Genomic DNA, 25,384 nt, shown 5'->3' on the forward strand with positions numbered 1-25,384 from the left:
CCATGTCGATGTGCTCCCAAGGTTTAGCTTCGGAGGGAAATACCTGCAGGAGAAAATGTTAAAAAGTATGATGTTTATTTTACATACATCACTCTGGATACATCGTTTCCTCGATCATGCAACAAAATAACACAAGCTCGACCTGCTTTGGACGTAGCGCACACGACGAACCAAAAATACATAAGAAATACAAAAATACGAAGTAATCGCACCAACCATTCTCGATCAGATCTTTTTCCAAATAATATTCTACGACGTTTCTACTAGGAACAAAGCCAAAAGCTCATCGAATTTGGAGTATATCGTCCAGGAATAGCAAAAACAGTCACGATAGGTTTCGAAACGACACGCGTCACTCTCTGATCACTCTCTACAACTTGTACTTGGCACCCCTGATGATGGGATATTTGTCTCCGGTGCAAATGCCCCGGAAGTCGTCCAAAGACAAGTCGTAAATGGCCACGCCACCGAGGCCCTTTGCTTTCACGTAGGCTGCCTTGTTTCCAGCCGTGTCAGGGTCCTCGTATCCAACCCAGATTCCATCAGCACCAGTGTTTTCGTCGTATGGTTGAAAAGCGTAGCTGCCATACTTCTTCGAAGGATCACCGACGCGTCTCAAACGGCCAACGGCGCTTTCCGTCAATCTGGAGCACACCTCGGCGTAGGAAAGGAGACCTGGCATGTTAGTGTGCGGCCCTTCGGCACCTGGACCGTCGGTGACGATGGGTGGCACGCCTGATATTTGACTGTCAGACGTCAACTTCCAGGTACGAGCGAACGTCGGGATTCCAACGACGATTTTCGAGGGCGGTGTGCCGTTCTCCAGCCAATACCTTGAAGAAGAATTAATACTTTTCGGATATTTTTGGTTTGTCTTGTTGGGATATCAAGGAACGTCCACAAAACCGAAACAAATTTTAGATACGACGCTTAGAAGATATTCTAGTCTAGAACAGTATACGAATTTATTTATTTTTTTTTTTTTTTGAATGACTGAAACGACCAAAATACGAGGGATATCATATTTGTCAAGCTTCTCACCTGGCTTGTCTGTCAACATTGTCGTCGGGAACACGCCCATAGCTCTCGTAAATCGGTGACGGGTAATCAGCTTCCTGTGGATTGCGTTCTGGAGACTTTTGATCGAATGCAAACAAGTGCACAGCGTCGATATTGGGTGCCAATAGCCTGGCGTCGTAGTAAACTGCACGAAACGATAAAAATGTTATCGGTTACGTGCACGTATAAACTCACGGGATTTAATGGACCAGCGATCGAGACGGCCATGTTATCGTTCACAATTTCTTAGTAAACAAAGTACAGAGCACGGTCGTTTCGACCCATTCAAAATTTTAGAGGTTTCACAGAAACCATTTACACTTTTTTTATCCAAATTCATTTTTGTCAACCCGATAGCGAAAAACGATTAAAAATAAATTAGCAAATCCAAAAGTACTAACTGCTGCTGTTCACGTGGGGCAAGACGGTGAGCGTCAGAGCCTTCATTTTCTGTCTGAGTTGGGCCTTCAGATCGCGGACCATGATGGTGAAACCGTCACGGTGCTCCATTTCCTTGTCGTCTTTGAATTTCCCATAGCCGAAAGTCTTCTTGACGCCGTGCCAGATGGAGCCGAGGGTGCTGCGTTGCTTCTTTACTTTCACTTGTGGGAACTGCCAGGCGAGATCGATACCGTCGAATCCGTAATCTTGCAAAAGACGGTTCACCGAGTTGATGAACTTTGATCTCGCTTCTGACGTCTCGGTCTGTGGAAGAATCGAGCGGTTGGATCGAAACGTATAGAATGCACGAAAAGATATCGATAGATCGATCAAAGTTGATAGAGAAAGGATTTAATTATTTAGGAAAGGCAGTTCAAGACTGTCCTTACAATTAGTTGAATTGCAGAACCATTTACATGCAGTATAATAACGAGTAGAGAAAATGTTATATCAAGAAATCATCGTCTTCGTCAGGCGATACTTACAGCTACGAGGTACTTGTGCGTATCCTCCTCTGGATCAGCGTTGCCACCGATGCCAAGATAGATTTTTAACTCGGGAAAGTCTCTCTTCAGTTGCGTGGCGAGCCTGTAGTAAGCGTATCCAGCCCCAGTGTCGAGATTCGGATGCAACGGAACGACCTCGAACGTCTCAGCGTTGATACCTGCGTATCCATAGATCAGATGCGTGCAGAGAGCCAGTGCCGGGCGGACGTCGTCTATCTGGAACTTTCCAGGTCCTGAAACGTAACAAAGAATTCGACTAATAATTTATTTTAATAAAAATGGTACTCATTTTCAATGGTAACGATCGAATGAGCAAGATTAGTGAATGCTCCATTGCCTGCTCATCTAAAAAACTGTTTCTAAGTATGTGTTCAATGTCGTAAGGATATTCGAAATTGTCAGACAGAAGAGAAATTTTACCTTCTCGTTCGAAGGCCGTGCTATTCCAATAGCAGACAACCTTGTTGTGCTCGTGCAGTTCAGCACCGAGCACCGACTGTGCACAGAGTGCCGCAAAAGCGGCAATGATTAACACTTTCATTCTTGCAGACTGATGCTGAAAAACAATACAGAGAATATTTATAACACCGCGAGATATTTTTATGAAACCGTAATAAAAGATTCACTGTTGCTATGGTAGTAAAACGAAACGGAAAAATGATTGTAAATGTTCTTAACCGATTACAACGAATGAACGAATGATCTAGAGCTTTTTGGCTATCCTCGAACAATCCTTTTGTAAGTGTAACTCATAAGACAATACCCTATGGGGTACCACGAACTGCAATTTAAATATTCACGACTGCTCAACGTCCGAACGAAACGAAGAAATGGTCATCTTACCTTTTCGAAAGCAAGAAGCAGACTGTCTGGAACAATTTCTTCGCCAGGGACTTTGATACCTTGGCCCGATCTCCGCCGAGGTAGTGGGGCTCGTCGACCTTACGTCAGCGATCTTCTAGAAACAGTTTCTCCATCTGGTCGCGAATATACATACGTATCTTGTTGACATGATAACTCGAGAAATCAGGGCCAGGGGTCCCAAATGTTTCTGGGAATTCTGATTGAAAAATTTGGTCACGGAATAGTCGTCTCGTGATTGATATCTCTTGTCCGACAAGCAAACAATTTTTCATGTATCAGCAGGGTCCATCGAGTTAATTTTCTCTCGATATTATGTTCACGATCTTATTGTGTTTCCCTGTGTCAATTATTTGTTATATACATATAGACAACGCCTCTTATAGAGAGGAGAGAAATATTTTTTGAAATTTTCTTAAATTGCAAGAATCATTAAATACAATGAACGAAGAATTACCTGTAGAACCGATTACATAAACAAATTTTAAAATGTCCTCCAACGGAAAATGTTCGCAAAAATTCTACGTCAATGCATCGATGAGACGTATACTCGTCAAATCTTTTTCAACTTTGTTGGCCGTTTGCAGCTATTTAATTTTTCTTTTTTCTTAAAGTAGAAAATTTAATGAAACCATACGGTGAATGCATTTAAGAAATTATTTCCCGAATAAAGATTTAAATTTCGATTATAAATTTCGATTCAAGAGTCGAGGAGTCGAAGAAAGCAATTTGCATCTTGGCCTGTCTCGTTTACTGTAGCATCTAATGTGTTATTTCGCTCGCAATTTACTATCTGAAACGTGATTAATTCTGCGTTAATTTAAGGGAACTCAAACGCAGCGGAGTCGCAACCTTTCGCTCGGGTTATCACGTTAACGTGAACCTCGTTTGTGACTAGTTTCTAGCTAACAAGATCTCTGCCTCTGCGTCCATTTAATAAACATTACAGAACAAGCATAATACCCCATCATACATGAATAGCGTTTGAACAAACGTTTCTGTACTTCTATTTGTTCGTACCAAATATTATGAGAAATTTGATCTCTTAAATAAAATTGAATGCTCAAATTTTTCGCCATCCCTGTGAATGACGATTACGTCGAGAAAAGACACAGGAAAAGAGGCGTCCATTCGGCGCGAATTCTCGGAGGCTATTCGCACGCGAATTAACAAGTACGCGAGCAGACTCGTGACGAGGTAATTACGAATGATTGTGTTATACGTCTCGAGATGAGATCACGCATCTTGCCTGCTGATCTAGGCCATATCCGATGAACACGAAGGAAGCCAGATTATCGTATTCAGGCCCGCATGATCAGCTATTCAAAACAAACCTTGGAATTTACGTGCACCAACGATCATCAAATCTTTATTCCGCCAATGTCGTTGCATTTGAATGTAGGATTCTCGAATAAAAATCATGACTTTTTTTCGTAAAAGACTATATATATATCAAGAAACAAAACAAAATGCGTGAAAGATTATATAAAGTAAATAATTTGCTCGCAAATGAAGTTGTAAAGAGAATTTAAAAAACAAATTAATTCTTTTTAAATGACATATTTTCATTCCTAATAAAATAGCATTTGTTGTTTAGACAAATTCGTCGACCTATAGGAGGACATTTATTGTTATCCAAAGCCTTAAATTTGATTTACCAATGAGTCAGACTCACGCGTATGTACGCGTATGTAAACGTTATGCAAGCACGGAATATGGTACAGGATAATCACCGTTCTCGGAAGCGATATGCAATGCGTCTAATCGCTTTACTGTAGCACTCGGAGACATCGAAGCGGCTCCGCAAGAATACGTGATAACACACGTTAACATGCTCCATCGCGCACGAGTCCTTGAAATCCCTGGAAAACCACAACTCAATGAATAGCTAAAACAACGTTATTTGCTCAGAGGGGATTCCAATGCAGCAGCTCTAGAAACACGTTCCTATGATCTGGTTTTTTTTTTTGTTTTTTTTTTCCTTGTTAAATTGCTTACGATACGAAATAAACTGTTAGTCATCACTTCCGTCCCAACTCCCTGTGCGAACCAATAATTTTATGACTCATTGTAGATATTTGAAACTCGTAAATGGACCTCAGTATCAGCAATTAAAGCTTGTCGTTGTTCTTCTTGTTTAATCTTATCGTGAAAAAAGAACGATATATTTGATGGAAATATAATGTCAGTGTTGAGTCATTCTTAACGGTACACTATACAAAGAACTATTCTATCCTTTTCACGGATCAGTTGTGTTCGATTTCTTCTATCTCAGATTTCATGAAACGTCTAGAATGTTTCTACGTATAATAAAAAATGTTACTAACCGACCACGTTAAAATAATGCTCGATACATTATTATTAATTACGAATTTAAGTTGTAAGAAGATAATCATTTCGTGCAAATGTATATCGCTGTTAAAGGTTAATGGGGTCGTACAGATTACTCAAATGCTTATTTCTTGCAAGCATGTCAACGTAATATCATACTGCCACATTGCATTTACAATTATGTCAATCTAGATGGAAGAGATTAAATTTCCTGAAGTAAAATTTTCAAAACAAGAATATAATTTCGTAAACATGCTAAACCGGAGTCATTGGCATCTAAGTAAGGATATTAGTAACAACTACTTCTTTCTTTCAATCCGTCTTCTATTTAAATAACACCTAATGTATCAGTCTAAACCCGTATTGCAGCTACAATCAAACACAGTTACAGCCCCTGAGAGATTCTATTTAAATATTGGACGGTAAATTTGAAATTTTTTTTTGTCAGCGCCATCGGTGGTAAAACGTCCAAGTTCGACATGGAATAGTTCCTATCTCTTCAATTACCATACGGTAAACTGAATTACCATCCGATTTCTCTACTACACGACAATGCCGCCTACGAAAGCAAGTCTTTGTATCCAAACGTAGATGTAATAAAATGAGTCCATGACTTAATTAGTGCACATTTGACAGACAGCATTAGGTAATAAGCACCACAACTACATATCCAACGTATCAGTGAGTAATGTAGAACTCCATTTATCCTAATCAGTCGAGGGATAACCAGATTAGGATAACTGGAGTTCTACTATACCAGCGCCTAACTATGGATATGGATTTCTATAAATATTACAATTTGTGTAATATGAATATCTTAATTTTTGAACAATATGACTAATGCTAATTTGTTGCAATTATTATACTTATTAATTGTAAAACAGTGGGGACGAGATTACTGAATTAATGTTTCCAAGTTTGATGTACCGACCGAGTATATTTTCTAAAGTTAGCTTACATAGATGTAGAGTGCGCTTTAGTACAATTCGTTTTTTTTTCGCAGTCGATAAATCAAGGACACGATCGGTCAAATATAAGACTAAATTCTAAAGCTGATAGAATGAATCAAAAACACTAAATATTGTAAAATATTTCACCTAAATTGTAAGATACATAAAAGTAAAATATATACATATGTAGAATTGGCTATTTATTTGTATACGTTCGGAATAATTGAACTTTGAGGATAGATAGAATATCTTGAAATTGTATAATACATGGTTTTGTCGTGTCTAGTAGCGCCGCCTACCTATGTCTAAGTAACTAAAAACGTTCAAGGTATTACATCTGAGTTTGGACTCTCTGTTATCTACCGAGGGCCGCGTTAAACAAGATTTTACTGTCTAGGGATCTTTTGACGTGGAACAGCTGATTGTATATGTATTCGTCAGACTATTCTCAACATCAAGATGGCCGCGATCGTGAGAGTGCAGTAAGGATTGTATGATTTTTGGCATATATCGCCAGTTGCAACGTTTGGAGCTATTGTCATTAATATTCAGTATTTTCGGTAAATATTTCTATGGATTTTTACATAGAACCCGCGTTGAGTTGCTGGAGTAATTGTATACAAACGCGATAAAATTGAAATTCTGTAGATTGTCACTGACATCTCGTGAATGTGATGTAGCAGACGCCTCTAATTGCTTTTAATAGGTTTTCTTCGAGATCCTTAGTGTATCGCGTTGTTGCGATGGACTTTGTGGTAGATACTTGTCAAGCCCTTTTTGCTACGGATGAAGAATTGATTTGTTATCAACGAAAATACCTGCTGTTAATATCGATGTAACGCTGATTATTCTTCGACTACTCTATAACAAGGTTTTGTCATTTTATTTATTACGGGATTATTTTATCGCATTGTCAGTTAACAGTTTATGTTGGGTTATATTTCCTTGAATCATTGTTATCTTATGTGTTATAAAAGAAACTTATGTTTGTAGATACAATTCTTACTTGTACATTCACACAAATGAACATGTGCTTTGACTGTATACGTATTGCTGTATTGTCAAAACAATTTTTTAGCGAATTGACAAGTTGATCGAGTGTAAATGTATAAAATGAATATTCCGATGATATGATAAATCAAAAATATTGATATGTTGTTCCAAGATGGGAATAAATGAACATTATATAATATGTATCAAGTATAAACAATTAAAACGAATTTTTATTGTTATTTTTTATCAATTGGATTGGCTAAAAGTATAAATAATTTCGATTTATTAGGTTAGAGAACGATGCAGGTAACTTTTATATTTTAATAAAACTATGTTTCATTTCATATTTTATATTCTTTCTTAGATTTTATAATGTCATTACTCTGTTTAAATATTATAGGTACTATCGGTGTTATTGGATGATGAATTTATTAGAACAAAAAAATATGATATGGTAATATAGTTCTTTATATCAACCCTGTTCAATATTCATATTATTATTTCATCGATCCATGTAGGATGTATTTTGTTTACAATCAAGATCAATAACTGAACACTTTAATTTTCTATTTTATCATTTTAAAAAGGACAAAAAAGTTCAAATGAAAAAAAAACAGAGTAATAACATTTTAAAATCTGAAGGTCGAAAACCAGAGATTGAAACATTATTTTCTTAAAAAATAAAAGTTATTTAGATTGCTTTTTAAAATTAGCAATTTTAAGTAATTTATATTCTCAGTTATTATATAATAAAAACCATGTTTTTGCATTAAAGAGATGTTAAAATTACATGTTAAAGTGTGATAATAATACTGCATATTTTATTGAATGTATTTATAATATACATAATACTTAATTGTATTAACAATGTTTAAGTGGTTTGGCATTTAGTAGATCAATTATAAATTTTAGTAATAATACAAAATAAATTAATTAACATAAGTGTTTTAAATTTTGATATGTATTTATAAAGTTTTAACTATAAATTATAGGTTGAATTTTAAAAATGACAGCAGGTACAAGCTTGGTGGTACCCATAGTGCTATGGGGTCGTATAGCTCCAACTCATTGCATTTCTTGTATTTATTTATCTCGAGATCAAAAAACCTTGGTGACTGGCTGTTACGATGGGCAGATATGTTTGTGGCAAATGGATCCCGAAACACTAAATGTAAATATATGTTATTAGTAATATTGAACAATTTAATCAGAAACATAGAAAGTAAAAAGAGAACATTTCGATGTATAAAATTTAAATAATTAATCATTGTCAATTTCATATTAAGATGACTCCAAGATGTTTACTTGTTGGTCACACTGCTCCAATATTGTGTCTGAGTCGAGCAAGCGCTATCATGGAACAGAATTATATTGTCAGCAGCAGTGAAAGTGGAGAGATGTGCACTTGGGATTTAGTTGATGGAAAATGCAGAGAAGCTGTGAAACTTAGTAGTGTTCACACACAGATGTTGCCTTATGTTTCCGCTGGTGGAGAAGATGTTAGACTTTTTTGTTCTGGGTACATCAGACTTACATTAATATTATTTTAAGTAAAATCAAATATACAGTTCCAAACTGAAGAATAAAAATTTGTTTCACATTTCAGATACTACCCTGAGGTTTTAGTGATGGACCCTTTCAGCTTGGAAGTCTTATTCACCTTAAGTTCGCGCGTCAATCCTGATTGGATTAGTGCTCTGCACGTTTTGCGGCCGGCCAAACGGAAAGGTCGGTTCTACGTGCACACAAGTTAGTTACACTCCATCACACCTACGCTTTATATCATAAGCTGCTTTCTCTCTTTTTCCTTCTCTCTGACTGCTCTACCAATGTATATTGTGCAAAACTTGATTACTATAACAGAATGGTACTCATGGTATTATTTAATTTATCTGATTGAAGCAAAAAACGAATCGATATTATTTTATCTGATTAGACTTTCATTTGATATTTCATTGCACAGTATATTTGGTATTTCCTGCTCTACCAATTTTTCGTATACTATCTTGGTGCTCAACAGGTCTTTTTTAAAGTATTAAAGTCATTAATAAAATCTACTATCTTTGGGATCTTTTAAATATAAAGTTTAAAGAGTTTTTCCGTTGGTAAAGCATTTAACAAGATGATCTATGCGTGTAAGTTTTACAATTTTTCGGTGCTTTGAATTATCTGTTAATTCTTTTTTTAAGCAATTAACTTGAAGAAGCTTTTATGCTTTGGGTATATGAAAGACTTTACATGTACTTAATTTTTTCTATAAGGGGTATTTTTTGATGATAATGTTATTTGATGGCACTACTAACAATGTACTCTATATTACGTAATGATAATAATTTATACATTATCAAAATTTTAATAAAAGTTACATTGTTGCAGCATGTTAATGAATTACATGTGGAAATACATCAGTGTTATTCCACTGATAGTCCAAGCTGTATCATATCTTTCATTGTTTCTTTCTCGTTGTCTTTCAATTTTCATTCTTTTGAAAAATGAAATCAAATGAGCAAACATTAACATTTCAACTAATCTCCTTCCTCATACTAATCTCCTTCATTTGCTCTCCTATTACAAAACACCATCATTAAAGCATACATTGCATTTTACCTACATTCGTTAATCACTGTCATATCATTTTTGAGTGATAAACCATATTTATAGTAAGTATATATTACTCTAAATTCATAATTTCTAAAATGTGTTTAATGTTTGAATGCAATGAATGCAATTTTGTTTTTTTATAATTTTAAAGGGAGTATCAACATTTAGTTAAATGTTTATTTATTGCTCTTGTAGTGCGTTAGTTGCTTTAGGCTTTAATCTGTATATCGAAAAATTTCTTTTTTAACTACTTATTGCGATATAGAGTGAACTGAAAAACATAATATAATTTTTATATCTGTTCTTTAACCATTTTCTCTTCCTTAGAATTTAAATTTTCAAAGTACAATATAGTTATTTAACAATGAATTTAAATAAACAAAAATAATGTAAGGAATATAACCGCATGTATTTTAATCAGTGAATGACTTTTCGTAATATTTACATAATAGGTGTAATTTTACAGCTTTGGTAAAGACATGTATATAAGTTTTCAGCACGTTAGTTTTTAATACGCGGTATCTTTTAAGTTTAGTATAGAACTTCACTGGAAAATGGAAAATATATTTAAAAGAAATGAATATTTCAATGGCTTTCTCTTTCCCTATACTATATTTTGAAAATCAACAATTACTCACTAAACTTTCAAGATGCTTTGTGCATGATTAAAGTATGCATGTATTGAGATCTTCATACAAGGTATAATTATTTCTTAAATATAACAAAGAATCTTATTTTGCATGAAATTCTAATACTATATTAAATGGATATATTAGTTAGAGCTGTAATCAGAAATTATTTTGATGTTTTTTTTTCTTTTATATTAATATATTTATTTAACAGTATCAGAATATTATTTTATAACTTTGTAAAAGATCTACGTTTTGGTTTGCATTTACAATACATGTAAGGTGTTACTTTGCTGACCAATACTGAAAATTCTTTTGCTTGAAATACTATAACACCTACTTAGATGTAGTTAACGCGCAACAGGCGCTTCCATTCATTTAAAGACGATGTCGTACTGGCCTTAACAACAACTGGTACGGTCAAGGTGTGGACTCTTCTTGGTCATGAGAATCGTAACAGTGAACCCCTTTATGAACATGAAAGCAAACAGATACGATGTCTAAATGCACTTGCAATGACCTGTTGCCCATATAATCAAAGAACTGTATTAATTGTGTGTTCCAAAGATTGGCAGGTATGTATTCTTATTACTGCACCCTTTTAGATAAATTAAGTTTGCTTTTATTCATGCATTACTTGAAACAGATATACGATGCCGGTGACTTTTCTGTCTTGTGTTCAATTTCTGCGCCTCGTGGAGAACGTTGGATGGCTGGCGACTTCCTAGCTGCGGACAGGGTTATTTTATGGAGTGACAAAGGTCATGGTTATCTCTATAAACTACCAGCTAAGTACGTTTCTAAATAGAACGAGATTCCTCCTTCTTGTTACTCTACTTTGGAATCTTGGATATTTTTTTATTTTAGAATTCTTATAAAATATTCGAATTTCATTATTTCATTATATTGTAGAAGAGCTTGTACATAATTCATAACATCAAGTATTTCTAAGACAGAACATTCGTGATCATATTACCTAATATGATTTAGTTATTTGAAATATCAATTCATTTAATAGACTATTCATTTGTTGCTTATAGGGTTCTGGTACACCTTGACAGGTAGTTTTTTGGGAAATTAGTATCGTAAATTTTATCAGACCTAATAATTAACATATCGTTTTTTATAAAAGAAATATGTATAATATTTAATTAAGAGATGCTTACTTTTATAGCATAGCTAGTAATACTAATATGCATTTGTTTGTATTGATGTAATCAATTGTTATACCAATTTAACATATTTAAAAAAACAAAATATAACAAGAATTTGTTAATAATATGCTTTAATAATATAGTATACAATATATTTAACAATACATCATAATAGTTCAATATTCTATAACATAGGACAAATGATTTCTGAAATAAAAATGAGATATCATTACAGGCGAATCAGGTTTAAAATTTAACGTAAAATATGTCAAACATAATTACTATATCTTTACGAATATACAAAATACGTAGATAAATTCACCTCAATTATGCACCAATCTTCAAATTAACCAAAGGCTTCAATTTTTAAGTCTGAATGCTATTCTGTAGAGGCACTTGCTGGCAATGCACACATTTAATATTTGTTCTCTTTATATTTCTTTACATCATTTACCATGAACATTCATATTCGATCATTGAATTAAAAATTAAAATTTGGATCTATCTATTTTATATAAAAACTATATTAACGAAGTTTTAACGTTTAAACAAAAATGTATTTTATTTACTATTTACGGTATGAATGTTATAAATGACTTTGTATTTATGTGCACTTTAAATGGTTTTATATACATAGGTAAGCAAAGTTCTCATTAAATGTTTTTGTTGTTCCATCAGTGTGATCGAATTCGATGAGTTTTCTTAATCAGTGAGAAAAGTACACCAAAGCAGTGCATATACGATCTAAGTAAAGTCGATATAGAAAATTTGAAAGTTTTATACTCAAGTAGTTTTTCATTTTCCCATATTACAAACATACAATTAACACTGTGATCTGTTTTTACGGTGATGTGTCTTTTTCATATAATACACATCTACTACATTCTACGGTGGATCTGGTGTCCTTCTAGCAAGCTGAAGGGCAAGGCTCTCAGCAGGTAACCCTGGATTATTTCTTTTACACACTCTCGTCTTGTGTTCTTCACTGTAATTTCACTGTCTCTTTACCTGTGTTTTTCGTATGTATTTATTTTTTTAATCATATTGCTCTTCTACTGATTTAGTTTTCATAATTACTTCTTCTCCTTTATACTGAATGTGATGAATCAGGTGCAGTTCTATACATTTTCATATATGTATAGATGAAAGATAAATACAATGAAATTTGCTTAAATAATAAAGTAATAATGTGATGTAAAGAGAAAGTAGAAAATTCCTTTTAGGATTGATCTTGCTTTCTCCTTACAATACATTTGGTGTACAGTTGGAGTTTCAAAAGTTAATTAAAAAATTTAACAGATTTGTATGTACTTCTTTATCAGAAGTAAAATTGTGGAACAGAAAACTTTATCTAATATTTAAATCTAAATTAGTATCAACTTTACGAATAATTCATAGATAGTTTGTTGTAACAAATTATTTAATATAAACAGTAAAATACATGAATTTCATTGTATTCAGTTATTATAAATAGATGTAAATAGTGTAGTTTATGATTTTATAGAAATTCAAAAATTAGGATACTGTATATTTAATTGACAGAACAAAATAATATAAAAACAATTCAGTTTAAAATTACGATTGAATATCATAAATTATATGTTCTTGCATTCTACAATATTATGAAAAAGAAACTTTTCTTTTTGAAATTTCATGGTCCAGGAAAAGTGGTTTGTCATTTCATATAGAGACAGAACTTAATACTTCATTATTCTTTAGGAAGTCTCTTATATTTCAAATGATTTTACTTCACTAGCAATAATAATAATATAATACATTTTCGTGCACTGTCTGCTTATAAGTGTATAGTTCATATTCTATCTTCTAAATAATTACCGTGTTAAACAATATCATACAAAAACATGTTAAACGAAGACATAACAAACAAGGGCAATATGCATTTCAGACTTTGTGTTTTCACCTTTCGTTTGCCTTGAATTGCTTTACATGTATCACTACTTTATAGATCAGGTGAATGATGAAAATAATCATTTAAATAAAAAATGTAGTAGTGCCATGCCAGCTTATTATAGTTTTAGTTACTTATGCTGAATTTAGTTTTGCAAATAAATTTATATATTAGATTTACATCTGATTTAACAAATTCCTGTAAGAAAAACATGATTATATAGATTGATTGAATCAAATTATGCAATGCTTTTCTGCTTACTGATACATGTCTTATTAAATAAGCTATTAAATATAACAAATGCAAATGATCGTTCACGAAATATAATAATTACTATTTATGGATAATTCTATAAAATAGTTTCTAATATATCATAATATATTAGAATCTGTTGTGAATTGGTGGCCATAAATGGCATCATGTTATATAAAAGATTAAAAATACTAACATAATATATTATTGTTCTTTGTTTTGATCATGCAGTAGCGTTGCAGACAATAAAAGTTTTCATACGGCGGGTGCCGAATATGATCAACCTTACTTATACTGTACTCTGACGCAACCTGGAGACAAGGTAATTTCGAAGTTTTTGATTAATAAAAAAAAGCTTTAAATAAGATATAAAAACCAAAATTATCGGGTAGTACATTACATTGTTTTTATTATAGCCTCTGTCGTGCCCACCAGCAATGCGATTAGTTACAGTACAACGGCAAAGTAAAACACTAAAATATTTATTACGTGGTGATAGCGAAGGTGTTGTTTTTCTTTGGACAGTACCAGAAGTAACAACTCAACAATTGTCCCAAATCTGTCAGAATGATCACTCAACACCTGTCTCATTGTCACCAGCAGTGAAAATAAGTCTGACCACTGCTTGGGCACAAATGAGACCACCACCGGTTGGAATATTAGATCAGTTGGACAGTGGAGATGGACATGGTATAAAGTTAACGGCTAGTATATATTTACCACAACAAAGTCGCCTAGTTGTTGGTCGCGAAGATGGCAGTATTATCATTGTTCCTGCAACACAAACAGTCATGCTCCAATTACTTCATGGGAATCACCAACAATACGATGGTACAATTAATTCATACTTGCGAACATATTATCAAATATAATGATATTTTCAAACGAAACCATTAGTGATCGAACAAGCAATTTCAATATAAATTATTACATGGTTTATAGATTGGCCCCCACACCAAGTACTTTTAGGTCACTCTGGTCGAGTGAATTGTCTTTTATATCCGCATGGAGCTGCACCGCGTTATGACAGAGTACATCTTGTATCTGGTTCAGTCGATTTCGCTGTATGTTTGTGGGACCTTTATGCCGGTACGCTGATTCACAGGTTCTGTGTCCACGCTGGTGAAATTACTCAATTGATGGTGCCACCTGATAATTGTAGTGTACGTTAAATGTTATTAATCATCTCGAACAAATAGAATGATTTTTGAAACAACTGTTATATTACTTAAAAGTTTAATTAAAAGATAGTAAAATTTCTTTCTACGTACATTAGCAACTAATACAGTTTTATAACAGTTATTTCATAATGTACTATTTATACTATGGTATGGTTTTTCATTGTTATGTAATTATAATCTCGTTGTTCTTTTTCAGCCTAGAATACAAAAGTGTGTTTGCAGTGTTGCGTCAGATCATAGTGTTACTTTATTATCGCTAGCAGAAAGGAAGTGCGTTGTTCTTGCTTCGCGACACCTGTTTCCAGTTGTTACCATAAAATGGAGGCCACTGGATGACTTTATGATAGTCGGATGTTCGGATGGGGCTGTATATGTATGGCAAATGGAAACTGGTCACCTAGATCGTGTATTACATGGTATGTATACATTTTCAATTCTCATATTCCTTTATATAAAATATCCTGATAGTTACCGATTTTGTATGTACCGCCATAATTAACGATTCTTACAGGTATTATTGCCGAAGAAGTACTCTACGCGTGTGACGAAAACACTATAGCTGCAGCTGGAGGATCGGCCGCGGGTGGAGAACTAGGCTTAGCTAATCCTGCCGTGCATTTCTTTAGGTAAATGAAATCTTGCAACGTAGATGGTGAGAACCTTGTGTAAATTTTAGGGGAAGGATCCTGAACTGTAATTTTTTTTATATCTTATTTATTGTATTTTATATTATTTTTTTCAGAGGTTTAAGGCATAGAAACCTCTCTGCTATAAGACACGCGACGCAAAGAGGGTTACATCAATTGCAACAACTTCATGGCGGCCATGGACCAGATCACGGAAGTCAAATAAAAGCAAAAGGCGCTCCTCTAATGATTCAAGGTTTTAGGAGTAATCCTAAAGATCCAGAAAGTCACATTTTATTTTTTGACATAGAAGCATTAATAGGTATTAATTTTTTTTTTTGTGTTGATTACAACATATGTAATAACAGATCAATAAAGGCATTTCTCTTTTTCTTTTGTGTAGTACAACTACTTAGTGACGAGTATGGAACGATGTCGCCAGGTTCATTGGAAGCGCAAGGTCTAATTTCGGCCTCGGAGTATCAAAAAGTTGCAGCGCTGACACAGTCCGCCAGTCCAGACGCGCATAAAAAAATTGCAGGTGAAGACATAGTTCACTTTTCTCCGTATACTAGCAAATAAAAAGTTACTTTTGAAAATTTAACTATTATGTGAATTAATTAAGAAATTGATACTAACATGCCACTTTATAGACTTTTTCGGTCGCGTCAAGGATAAGGCCGGCGACGTTGAACGAATTTTAAAGGAGAAGGATCGTCACGGTACCGTTCTCTGTTATTGTTTTATTTTGCAAATCGTAGTTTGTATCTGGTTATTTTTTTTTTGTATATATCTTGTAGAACGAAGGTTTAGTAAGGATATCATACAGGATCGTTAGTTTTTCTTTATATATTACTTCCTGCACAAGCTATTCATTATTCAATTAATACGCACATACAATTCTTCTCGTATGACTGCATGTGCACAGATATAGGTGGTTTTATGCATATTTTCCAAAAATCTTGTTGAGGCGGTATTAATCCGGTCGAAGTAATATTTCTATATACTTGTTTGATTCGGAACTCCAATATATGTGTCAAAAGACTGATCGATCGAAATTTGTTCGAATTAGAAACTTGGTATAGTGAAGCAATGTTTTGTATTCTTAATTCTTATAACGCTTGGTAGTATTTCTATAATCTTGGACATATAACCTAAATATGCTCGTTCATGGAATGTTTGTTTCATATAATATTCACAGATTTCGTAATGCCTGTAATCCATACTTCAACTATAGTCGTTAGTTAGAAGATTCGTTTTGAGATAAAGTTCGTTTATTACATCTAAAGCCAATTTCTTTCTGTAGGTATATTGGCTAAAATGAAGGAGGGTGCAGAGAACGTACACACTAAAATTCAGGCCAAGGTGGAAAGCGTTGGCCTCAAGCCGTCGACTCTCGACGGTAAAGGTTAGCCACGATTTAAGGAGGATGGCTATTTTTATTGTACTTTCTGCTGCTGAAATCACATCGCATGGATTTTTTTTGTTAGTTTAGATTTGTCGTTTCGCTTCTCAGTTTCTTCTTTTTTTTTATGTAAAATGCATTCATTCTTTATTTCGATGTTTATGATACAAGACACTAAGGGTACTCATTAACATTTCCTTTGATGAACTTACATAGTGCTTTACAATTTGAACAGTTATTAATTTGTGCGCCAAATTATTCGTTCCAGGCTGTTTCGTTATTCAATAAGTATACAATGTAGTTTAGTACTTTTATGTACAACAGTGAGTTGCAAAAAAAAATGTTACTATGGAATATATAAATCATATTTTTGGCCACTATTGTATAGTATCTAAAATTATTGTTTCTTTTATTTATTCATTATACTTTACATATATATGTTAACATTTCATACATTTCAGGTTTTTGCTTTATACATTCATCTTTATTTATAGATTTCGTATCGGTGCATATTGTTATAAAACTTTTCATACATTTGACACAATGAATATTTAGGGTTGAAACGTATTGGCAGTTGATCATTGAAATATTTCTAATATGTTTACTTCAGGAAACTTTTGTGTGAAAATGTATGGAACGTTTTAAACTTTGATGTTATACTTCACTTCTTCAATGCACAGCTGTGGTAGATTTAAAATTTGCATGTCTGTAGCTACTCAAGAAGTCCTAATCATTCGCAGGTGACAATTGGAATAATAGCGACGCTGCAAAGAACAATTTGAAACGGAATGGAGCTTTCAGCGAACCAAATGCAACTATGGAGGTTGCTCAGCTTATATTGAGCTTATTACATGCTTGGGGCATGGATCCAGACTTAGATCGCGTTTGCGAAGGAAAGCTAGGTTTACTAAGACCCATGGTTCCTGTTTCTTTTGGAGTATTGTCTAAAGGAGGTATGCGCAAAAATATTAAAACTTCCTAAGTACGTATCTACGTTGTTAAATCAACATTGTTTATCGTAGGTTACATGTCGTTACTATTACCAACTTGGCAAACGCAATTGGAACCAGCCGGTGAACCGGCAACGCAACTGGAACAACGTTTACCAATCGAATTAGTCAGACAAGAAAGGCTTACCAGAGCGTTCACAGCAAGAGCACATTGGGAGCTGTCTACCACATTAACCAGTAATCATTTATTGGCAGTAGTCGCTTTGGCGAATACGTTAATGTCAATGAATAATGCAACATTTGTACCTGAACAAGAACGGAATCGAAAACTGCATAGGTCAGCGTTTGTTTCGTACACAAAATTATATTGTAGGATAAATTTCATGGGTATATTTTATGTAGACCGGGTAACAGATCGGCAGTTAATTGGAACAAAGCAGAAGAAGAAAATGAAGAAATTTATACAGTACAACAGGCACAGATTAAGCAAGGTTGGTCGCTTTTAGCGACCTTGCATTGCGTGCTTCTACCTGACAAAGTAGCTTCGCAAGGTGGTGCGAAAACATTCAAACGGCCTCAAGTCGAAATGATGGCACGGAGATGGCAACATCAATGCCTTGAGGTTAGTTATTGCCAACACGTTTAGAATGCATAATAGTAAATCTAATGACAATATTTCAGATCCGCGAAGCTGCTCAAGCTTTACTACTCGCCGAACTAGGTAGAATGGGTCCAAAAGGAAGAAAAGCGCTGGTAGATAGTTGGTCGCAATATCTTCCAATGTACAGCACTCAAGAGCCCATTGCACCACAAGTACAGAACCAAAGTCCTCCAACTTCTAATAGTCCAATTCCTCCGACTGAATCGCATCAAGAAGAAGAAGATGAAGAGGAAGAATTAGTGGAAGGTAATTCATGAAACATTTATTTGGCGTTCCATTATTTTTATCGGGTAAACATCCTAATTATACATTTTTACTATCAGCAGAAATAAATGTAGCTAGGAAACCATCGAGCGTGGCGGAACTGAAACGAAAACAAACGACGGCAGTTGTATTATTGGGCGTAATAGGTGCTGAATTTGGTCAAGACGTTACTACGATGAATCAGAAAAGGGATAATGAACAGAGGCGAAAGAGTTCGATTGTAGAAGGTTTCGGAATAGGAAATAATAATCTTGCCAGGCATACTAGTTTGGCGCTCACGCATCTGTTACACGCGCCGCATTCTCCTAAATTGCCTTTACACACGGCATTGCGAAGAGCAGCAATTGATCTCATTGGTAGAGGTTTCACGGTTTGGGAACCATATCTTGACGTATCGAAAGTAAGAAAAATACTACTAATTTAAATGTTAAATCAATAATTATGATAATAGATTAGGAAAATGTTTAAACAAATATCATATATTGCTTATCATATTTAAAAATCAAATAATAATTAACAGGTATTATTGGGTCTATTGGAAATGTGTTGTGATGCTGATAAATTAGTACCAAGTATGACGTACGGCCTTCCTCTTACACCTCAAGCTGATACATGTCGCACGGCACGTCATGCTTTAACCTTAATAGCTACTGCCAGACCTGCAGCATTCATTACTACGATGGCGCGAGAGGTGGCTAGATTTAATACACTGCAGCAAAATGCGCAAACACTAAATGTAAATATAGGTGCAAGCGTTTTAGCTAGGGCGAAACCAGAAATACTCCGAATTGTTGAACAATTAATCGATAAAATGCAGAGTGAAATGAGTGATCTTTTAGTTGAGGTAAAAATAATAGTATTCACCGGAATCTGGAGAAACCTGAAACGTTTTCGTATTCATAATGTAATAACCAATGTTTACAGGTCATGGATATTATTTTACATTGTCTGGACCCAGGTCATCTCAAAACTAAACCATTAAACGACGTATTTCCAGCAGTATGTAGATTTAATCAAGTAAGTTAACTGATATTGGTACTATTCAGCGTTTTGTTTAAGCGTAGGCTCGTAACAAATTCATGTTTTCTTCAGGTAAGTCACTGTCCAGCAACGCGCAGGATAGCAGTCGGTAGTCGCAACGGTCAACTCGCTCTCTATGAATTGCGAGGAAACGTCAAATGCCAGACAGTACCTGCGCATTCAGTACCGGTGACTGCGTTAGCATTTTCACCTGAGGGCAAGTTCCTGGTTAGCTATTCATGCGCGGAAAATAAGCTATGTTTCTGGCAGGTAGGAAGGACAATTTTTATTCTTTAGTTAATTTTAAGGTAAACGTCGATAATATTAATTAAAAACTTTTAACATTTCTAGCAAACAAATAGCGGAATGTTTGGCCTAGGAAATTCACAGACACGTTGCGTTAAGTCATACAGTACTGCGCCTATTAATGACGTAGCGCGATTGAACCCTATGCGATTAGCTCGATTGATATGGATAAATAACCGAACGGTTACGTTGATGCTTGCCGACGGATCTGAAACACGGTTTAACGTATAAACAATAGATGACCCCTCCTATTCCAGTACTGGACAAAAAAAAAAAAAATTGAGCAGTACAGCAAGTGGGATCAGTTTACAAGCAGAAACGTGGAATCATCGTAGACAACAAACAAAAATAACCGAAAGTGCCGTCGTGAATGTTGGTGCGTTTATTGGTACTTCAATAGTGCTAATGCTAAATAATCAGATACCGTATCATACGGAATATGCTCGAGTGATGAATTTCATCGTTCCACGGCGCAGGATATGACATAGAGATTATCATCGAGCATGGTACGAAAATTTGTTCCTTTTCAATCTATCGTATCTTCTTTTTTTTCCATTTATGTAATTTAAACCTTTACGTTTTTTGGTTGTGCGCACGAATATGCTCGATTTTTGCGTTGCTGTAGCACCCGGAAATAGTTTGAATGTTGTCACGCCTTAAAGAAAGTATTCTTTTTATTTATTAAATCAATGCACTATATCATTTGATTATTATCTACGTAGTTACGGATCTGAATAATTCATTAGAATTTTCCGAGTCTAGATCTAAAGTAAAATATGTGAAACGCTTTCATACTATCAAATATATATCGTGAAATTTGTTGAACGTTTCTACGTAAAAGGATTTGTGTGCTGTACTGTACATTACGCAATGTTACGCTATCGCGTGTGTCATTCGAGCCACGTTTACATATTCCTGAAACTCCGATATAATAGTTGAAAGGTTACCGTACTGGTACCTCGCGTTGAAAGTACATACATGTGTATATATACATACCAAAAAAAAGGCAAAAAATATTAATTGTCGCCTAAGGATTTGTACATACATAATACTTACAATGGCGAAAACCATAGATCAATGTAACAATTTGTATCAATCGCCTTATGTTTAATCTGTTTATGTATAGTTAAACGCTTCAAATGAATTCCTGTTTTACGAATTTTACACGTGTTACCTGTCGCGTGATTTTTACCGTTTAGCACGTTGAATGTTTTTGTGTCTTATAAAGAGAACTGTACGTCGAGATCTGATCTTAATCGCCACTCGATCGCGCATATTTGTTACTTATGACTAAGAACAAAGTGATAGTGAAGATTAACAGTTAAATTCTTTGATACATGAAAATGTAACTTTTGCGACGGTTATTACAGTTTTTATAAATATTCCACGCGAAAACTATTATGTAATAATATTTATTTCATCATTTAGAATCGAAAATGCAACGGATTGAATTTGATCTGTACAGTCATCCGAACGTGAAGTGTGATTTCCCAATTATTTTTCTTTCTCGAGTTAAAATGTTTCTCCATTTGTAAAACAAACGGATAACGCGGTAGAGAATGTAGATGTTATCGAATTCATTTAGTTTAATTTATTATCGTTATTGCCTTTTGGGAGATTAGCGCAATGTTTTATGTAAGCATGGCAACGATTTTTGTTAGAGAAATTACGACTCCGTCGCCCAGATTCTTACATACGCATAATGATGTATACAATTGTGATGATCAATTTCCACGTCGCAGTTCTGTTACGTCTATAATGGATCGCACAAAATCACGAATGTATCTTCCAACACATGACAAATCTTTGGGTATAACCAAATGTCATGTGTTTAGAATCAAGACTAAAACATCTTGAAAGGGAACTGTGCTACATTGGAATTATCGATTTCATTCAAATTTATATACAAATGTATAGTGCAAATCGGATACATTAATGTACTATACACACAACGCTCTATAGATTCGAGTAGTTCAAGGTCGAAACGAAACAGTTAGTATATTATTGAAGTAATATTCAACAATAATTTAATGAATTTAAACAGAATTAAAAATCAATATGTTTTCTCGAATTTATGTTTGAATTTCTCATAAAATTGAGGACAATATACCATTTATATTTAATGCACTATTATATACAATGCAAAATTTAAGCGAAATCGGTAACACGAATGACACAGTGCCCATGTCAGGGACGACGAGTTGTGTTAATCAAATGAAATATAACAAACGATTATGCCGAAATAATTTTTGTTATCGGTATTTTGACGTGTTCATCGAATTCATTCGCTGACATTTTCTCAGGAGATACCGTCATATCTTCTGTTTTCCTTTGTATAACTGTTTGAAATGTTAAATTTGAAGCTTCTGACAGTAACTTAAATCAGTATATCGAAAAAGAATTTATAAAAAAAAATGATGCAAATTTAATGTGTGAAGAAATTTGTCCATGAATTGAAGAATATATTTACTCGCATATTACACATTACAGTGATGAGCAAATAATTGAACATACTTTTAAGAATTTTTCATTCTGTTATGTTTTTAATAAGTACAGCAATACTTATCAACAATGAATAGTAGATGAACGTTTGTTGACAAAGTTGCAAACGACTAAGAAAGTAGTACAGAAGCGACAGGGAGAATCGGTATTAGTAAACACTGATTTCAATCAAGTTGGTACAGATGTACCATTCTATATTCTGAATAATGTAAACAAATATTAACTGGCCTTGATGGATAATAGATAATAACACTCGTATACCATTTCATAATTTGTAATACAATGTTATCAGTCTAAGATATGTGAACACATTTGGAAATGTTTATATCATGTGTGAAGTTTTGCTTGTCACTGTACAATTCGTCCTTTATAGAATAGATAGGCGGATGGATTGGAAGACGAAACCAAATCTTATCGATAACAAAATTTAAGTGATATTAGTGTTTCAATTATCATGAGAAGGAAGAAATGTTAGTACCGCAGGCAATATGTCACGCAGGCGTGTCTACGATCGGTATCAAAACGAAATACTCGTAAACGCAAAAAAACGAAGTTGACTTTGTGAGAAAGTATGAGACGACGGATTGGCTCCCCGACATAGCATCTCATCGCGGCGAATCCAAACGATTGCTCCGCGTTACTTGTATATATAAAACCGATCTATGCCTAATTGTATCTATGTAATTATTTATGTGTACATTATGTACTTTATCGTGCGTTGCGTATGGTTAAACCAATCCTGTTCAAATTTGCTCTCCAGAGCAGTGGTATCTTTCTCCGACTAGTTACCAATATAAATATCACATAGTCGGTGCTGCGCAAGGTTACCAGATTTAAAAAATTGCAACAGCCATGACTAGCAAGAAGATTAAAGCATGAAAAGAGTAATAATCAGTAAAAGAGCCATGGTAAGAATTTTAAACAATGTTAAATAGTATTTTATGTCAAAAGAGATGCCAAACGAATTCTTATCTAAGTTCAGGCATTTGTACTTTGCTGTACACAGCCATTGTACGTTAAATTTGAACATAACTTGATAGCAACCAGACATATTTTGGAAAATATGACTTTATTACGAGGAATATGATAAACCTAATTTTTAAGACGTCTGGTAACCTTGATGCTGTGTTATGTGTACGTCTGACGTAAACACAGACAAACACAAAACTATGAGTAAAGATAAAACCTAGTGAAAGATTCCATCCGTGGGCAGGATTGAGGGAAACGAAGTTCGATCGAGAAAATGGTCAACGATAGATTTTCGTTTTCATCGATCATTCTCTCGTAATCGACAAAGATAGTCAGTGATGGATGTACTCGATATTCCAATCTTCAAAATGATTTCGGTCTTTGGAAAACTTCGAATTATCTATCTTCTTCAACTAATAATCATTTCCAATTTCAACGAACATGATTAGTGCATTTTCAAAACAAAAATTGTTATAAAAAATCATTCTATGTCACAAAATTTATGGAAATTACAAAGAACTAAATTTTCTATTTCTCTTACATAAAATGAACAAAGCGAGCCCGCTTGTTAGCGATTAAATTCTTGAAACTTTCTAGTAAACAGCTGTTTCAACTTCTTATAATCTCGATGTTTTCCATTGTTCACTCGAACCGTTTCGGGTAATTCTAGATTCCATCACTAACAGTAAGGTTTAATGCAAAAGAAAGTATACCGCACGTGTTGTTAATCGTTATGCAATAATTGAATGTATTTAAATGTAATCAATGTGAAACGCGTTGCGTTGAAAATTCGATAATATATATACCATGAAAACGAAAATCGTTTCTATCTTGACGAATTTTACACATGCATTATTTAACAAAAAAGCTATTCAATCATTCGTATTATAAAAAGTAATAATTCTTATTTGTTTCTTTAACCCTTTATTGCACGAATCTTATCTTTAAAAGAAAATTATTTCTTATTATTTATACATTCAAGAATTAATATTGTAATTAAATAATAAGTAGATGAATCTACAAAGCTACTACATAGTCTTATAAAAAAAATATGACGTGGAAATCTTCCTGAGTATACTTTGCTGAAATTGTTTTTATTACATGTGCAATAGGGGATTAACAAATTAATACAAAAAATTAGATGTTTCTGATTAGTATCAGAGGACAATGGTATAGATATAACTTGTAAATTTGATTAAAAGCTTTAATCGTAGCAATTTTTACAGATGAAATATGGTACGTAACACTTAAAAAATCAAGTTTAAATGTCGTGTTTATAGGAATTGTTTATCAACTTATACAAAGGAAATATTACTTTATTTATTTATTTCACGAAAGTCAAACATTTACGAACCGCTACAGTTCCTTGTATTCCTTTAGTTAGAAATTATCTGTCAACTAGGTTTCTGTTACAATTAATAAAATACTGTATACAAAATAAATTCATGGAGTTAATTTAATGGATTTAGGTCAAAGCCTAAATTTATAAACTATCTACCACGTGTAATTTCAGTCATTATGAAATGAAAGATCGTATCTTGTTTTATAGTGCACACTGTATAGTAAACTTGTGTGTCGATAGTTAATTTATAAATTTCTAATAATATACTAATACTAGTTTATTTATATCGAATATGACATTAGACGAGACGCAGATATACATTGTTTTTTTTACTGATATTATGGTAATATATCGACAAGTTATCGACGATGATAAAAAAAATGTAAATAGCACCATCTAGCAGTAAAAAGAGGAACTAATCAAAGACAAACTTGGGCGTTTTCCCGATAGAGGCGCTGATAATACTCCTAAA

The 25,384-nt window shown here is 33.9% G+C and overlaps 2 protein-coding genes across 16 annotated transcripts; one reads left to right on the forward strand and one right to left on the reverse strand.

Annotated features, from left to right (window-relative positions):
• Nucleotides 1-53: 53 nt before the first annotated feature.
• Nucleotides 54-2,993, reverse strand: LOC128879451 (chitinase-like protein EN03). 2 transcript variants are annotated; one of them, XM_054128594.1, is made up of 6 exons: nt 2,850-2,993; nt 2,427-2,562; nt 1,986-2,239; nt 1,461-1,764; nt 1,042-1,204; nt 54-851 (listed from the first exon to the last, which is right to left on the reverse strand). In XM_054128594.1, exons 2-6 carry the CDS (start codon nt 2,545-2,547, stop codon nt 371-373), a joined length of 1,323 nt encoding a protein of 440 aa, XP_053984569.1. In that variant the 5' UTR covers nt 2,548-2,562; nt 2,850-2,993; the 3' UTR covers nt 54-370. The 2 variants fall into 2 exon arrangements, with proteins under 2 accessions (XP_053984569.1, XP_053984578.1); XM_054128603.1 differs by having other exon boundaries at nt 54-833; nt 2,850-2,990.
• A 3,565-nt stretch (nt 2,994-6,558) lies between these two features.
• On the forward strand, nt 6,559-24,390 carry LOC128882351 (WD repeat-containing protein 7). Of its 14 annotated transcripts, none has more exons than XM_054133962.1 (27): nt 6,559-6,708; nt 6,855-7,019; nt 8,134-8,312; nt 8,428-8,660; nt 8,748-8,890; nt 10,756-10,946; nt 11,018-11,163; nt 11,412-11,432; nt 12,437-12,463; nt 13,918-14,008; nt 14,103-14,517; nt 14,629-14,849; nt 15,064-15,283; nt 15,379-15,493; nt 15,610-15,815; nt 15,897-16,034; nt 16,147-16,215; nt 16,800-16,901; nt 17,639-17,851; nt 17,921-18,185; nt 18,251-18,470; nt 18,530-18,755; nt 18,836-19,173; nt 19,294-19,617; nt 19,698-19,790; nt 19,866-20,063; nt 20,145-24,390. In XM_054133962.1, the coding sequence occupies exons 3-27, from the start codon at nt 8,148-8,150 to the stop codon at nt 20,328-20,330; spliced, it is 4,566 nt and encodes a 1,521-aa protein (XP_053989937.1). In that variant the 5' UTR covers nt 6,559-6,708; nt 6,855-7,019; nt 8,134-8,147; the 3' UTR covers nt 20,331-24,390. The 14 variants fall into 14 exon arrangements, with proteins under 14 accessions (XP_053989937.1, XP_053989973.1, XP_053989928.1 ...); XM_054133953.1 differs by having other exon boundaries at nt 6,560-6,708; nt 6,797-7,019; nt 18,833-19,173; XM_054133939.1 differs by having other exon boundaries at nt 6,560-6,708; nt 18,833-19,173.
• The last annotated feature ends 994 nt before the right edge of the window (nt 24,391-25,384 follow it).

This window comes from Hylaeus volcanicus, chromosome 1 (genome assembly GCF_026283585.1).
Source record: "Hylaeus volcanicus isolate JK05 chromosome 1, UHH_iyHylVolc1.0_haploid, whole genome shotgun sequence".
Classification (NCBI taxonomy): Eukaryota; Metazoa; Arthropoda; class Insecta; order Hymenoptera; family Colletidae; genus Hylaeus; species Hylaeus volcanicus.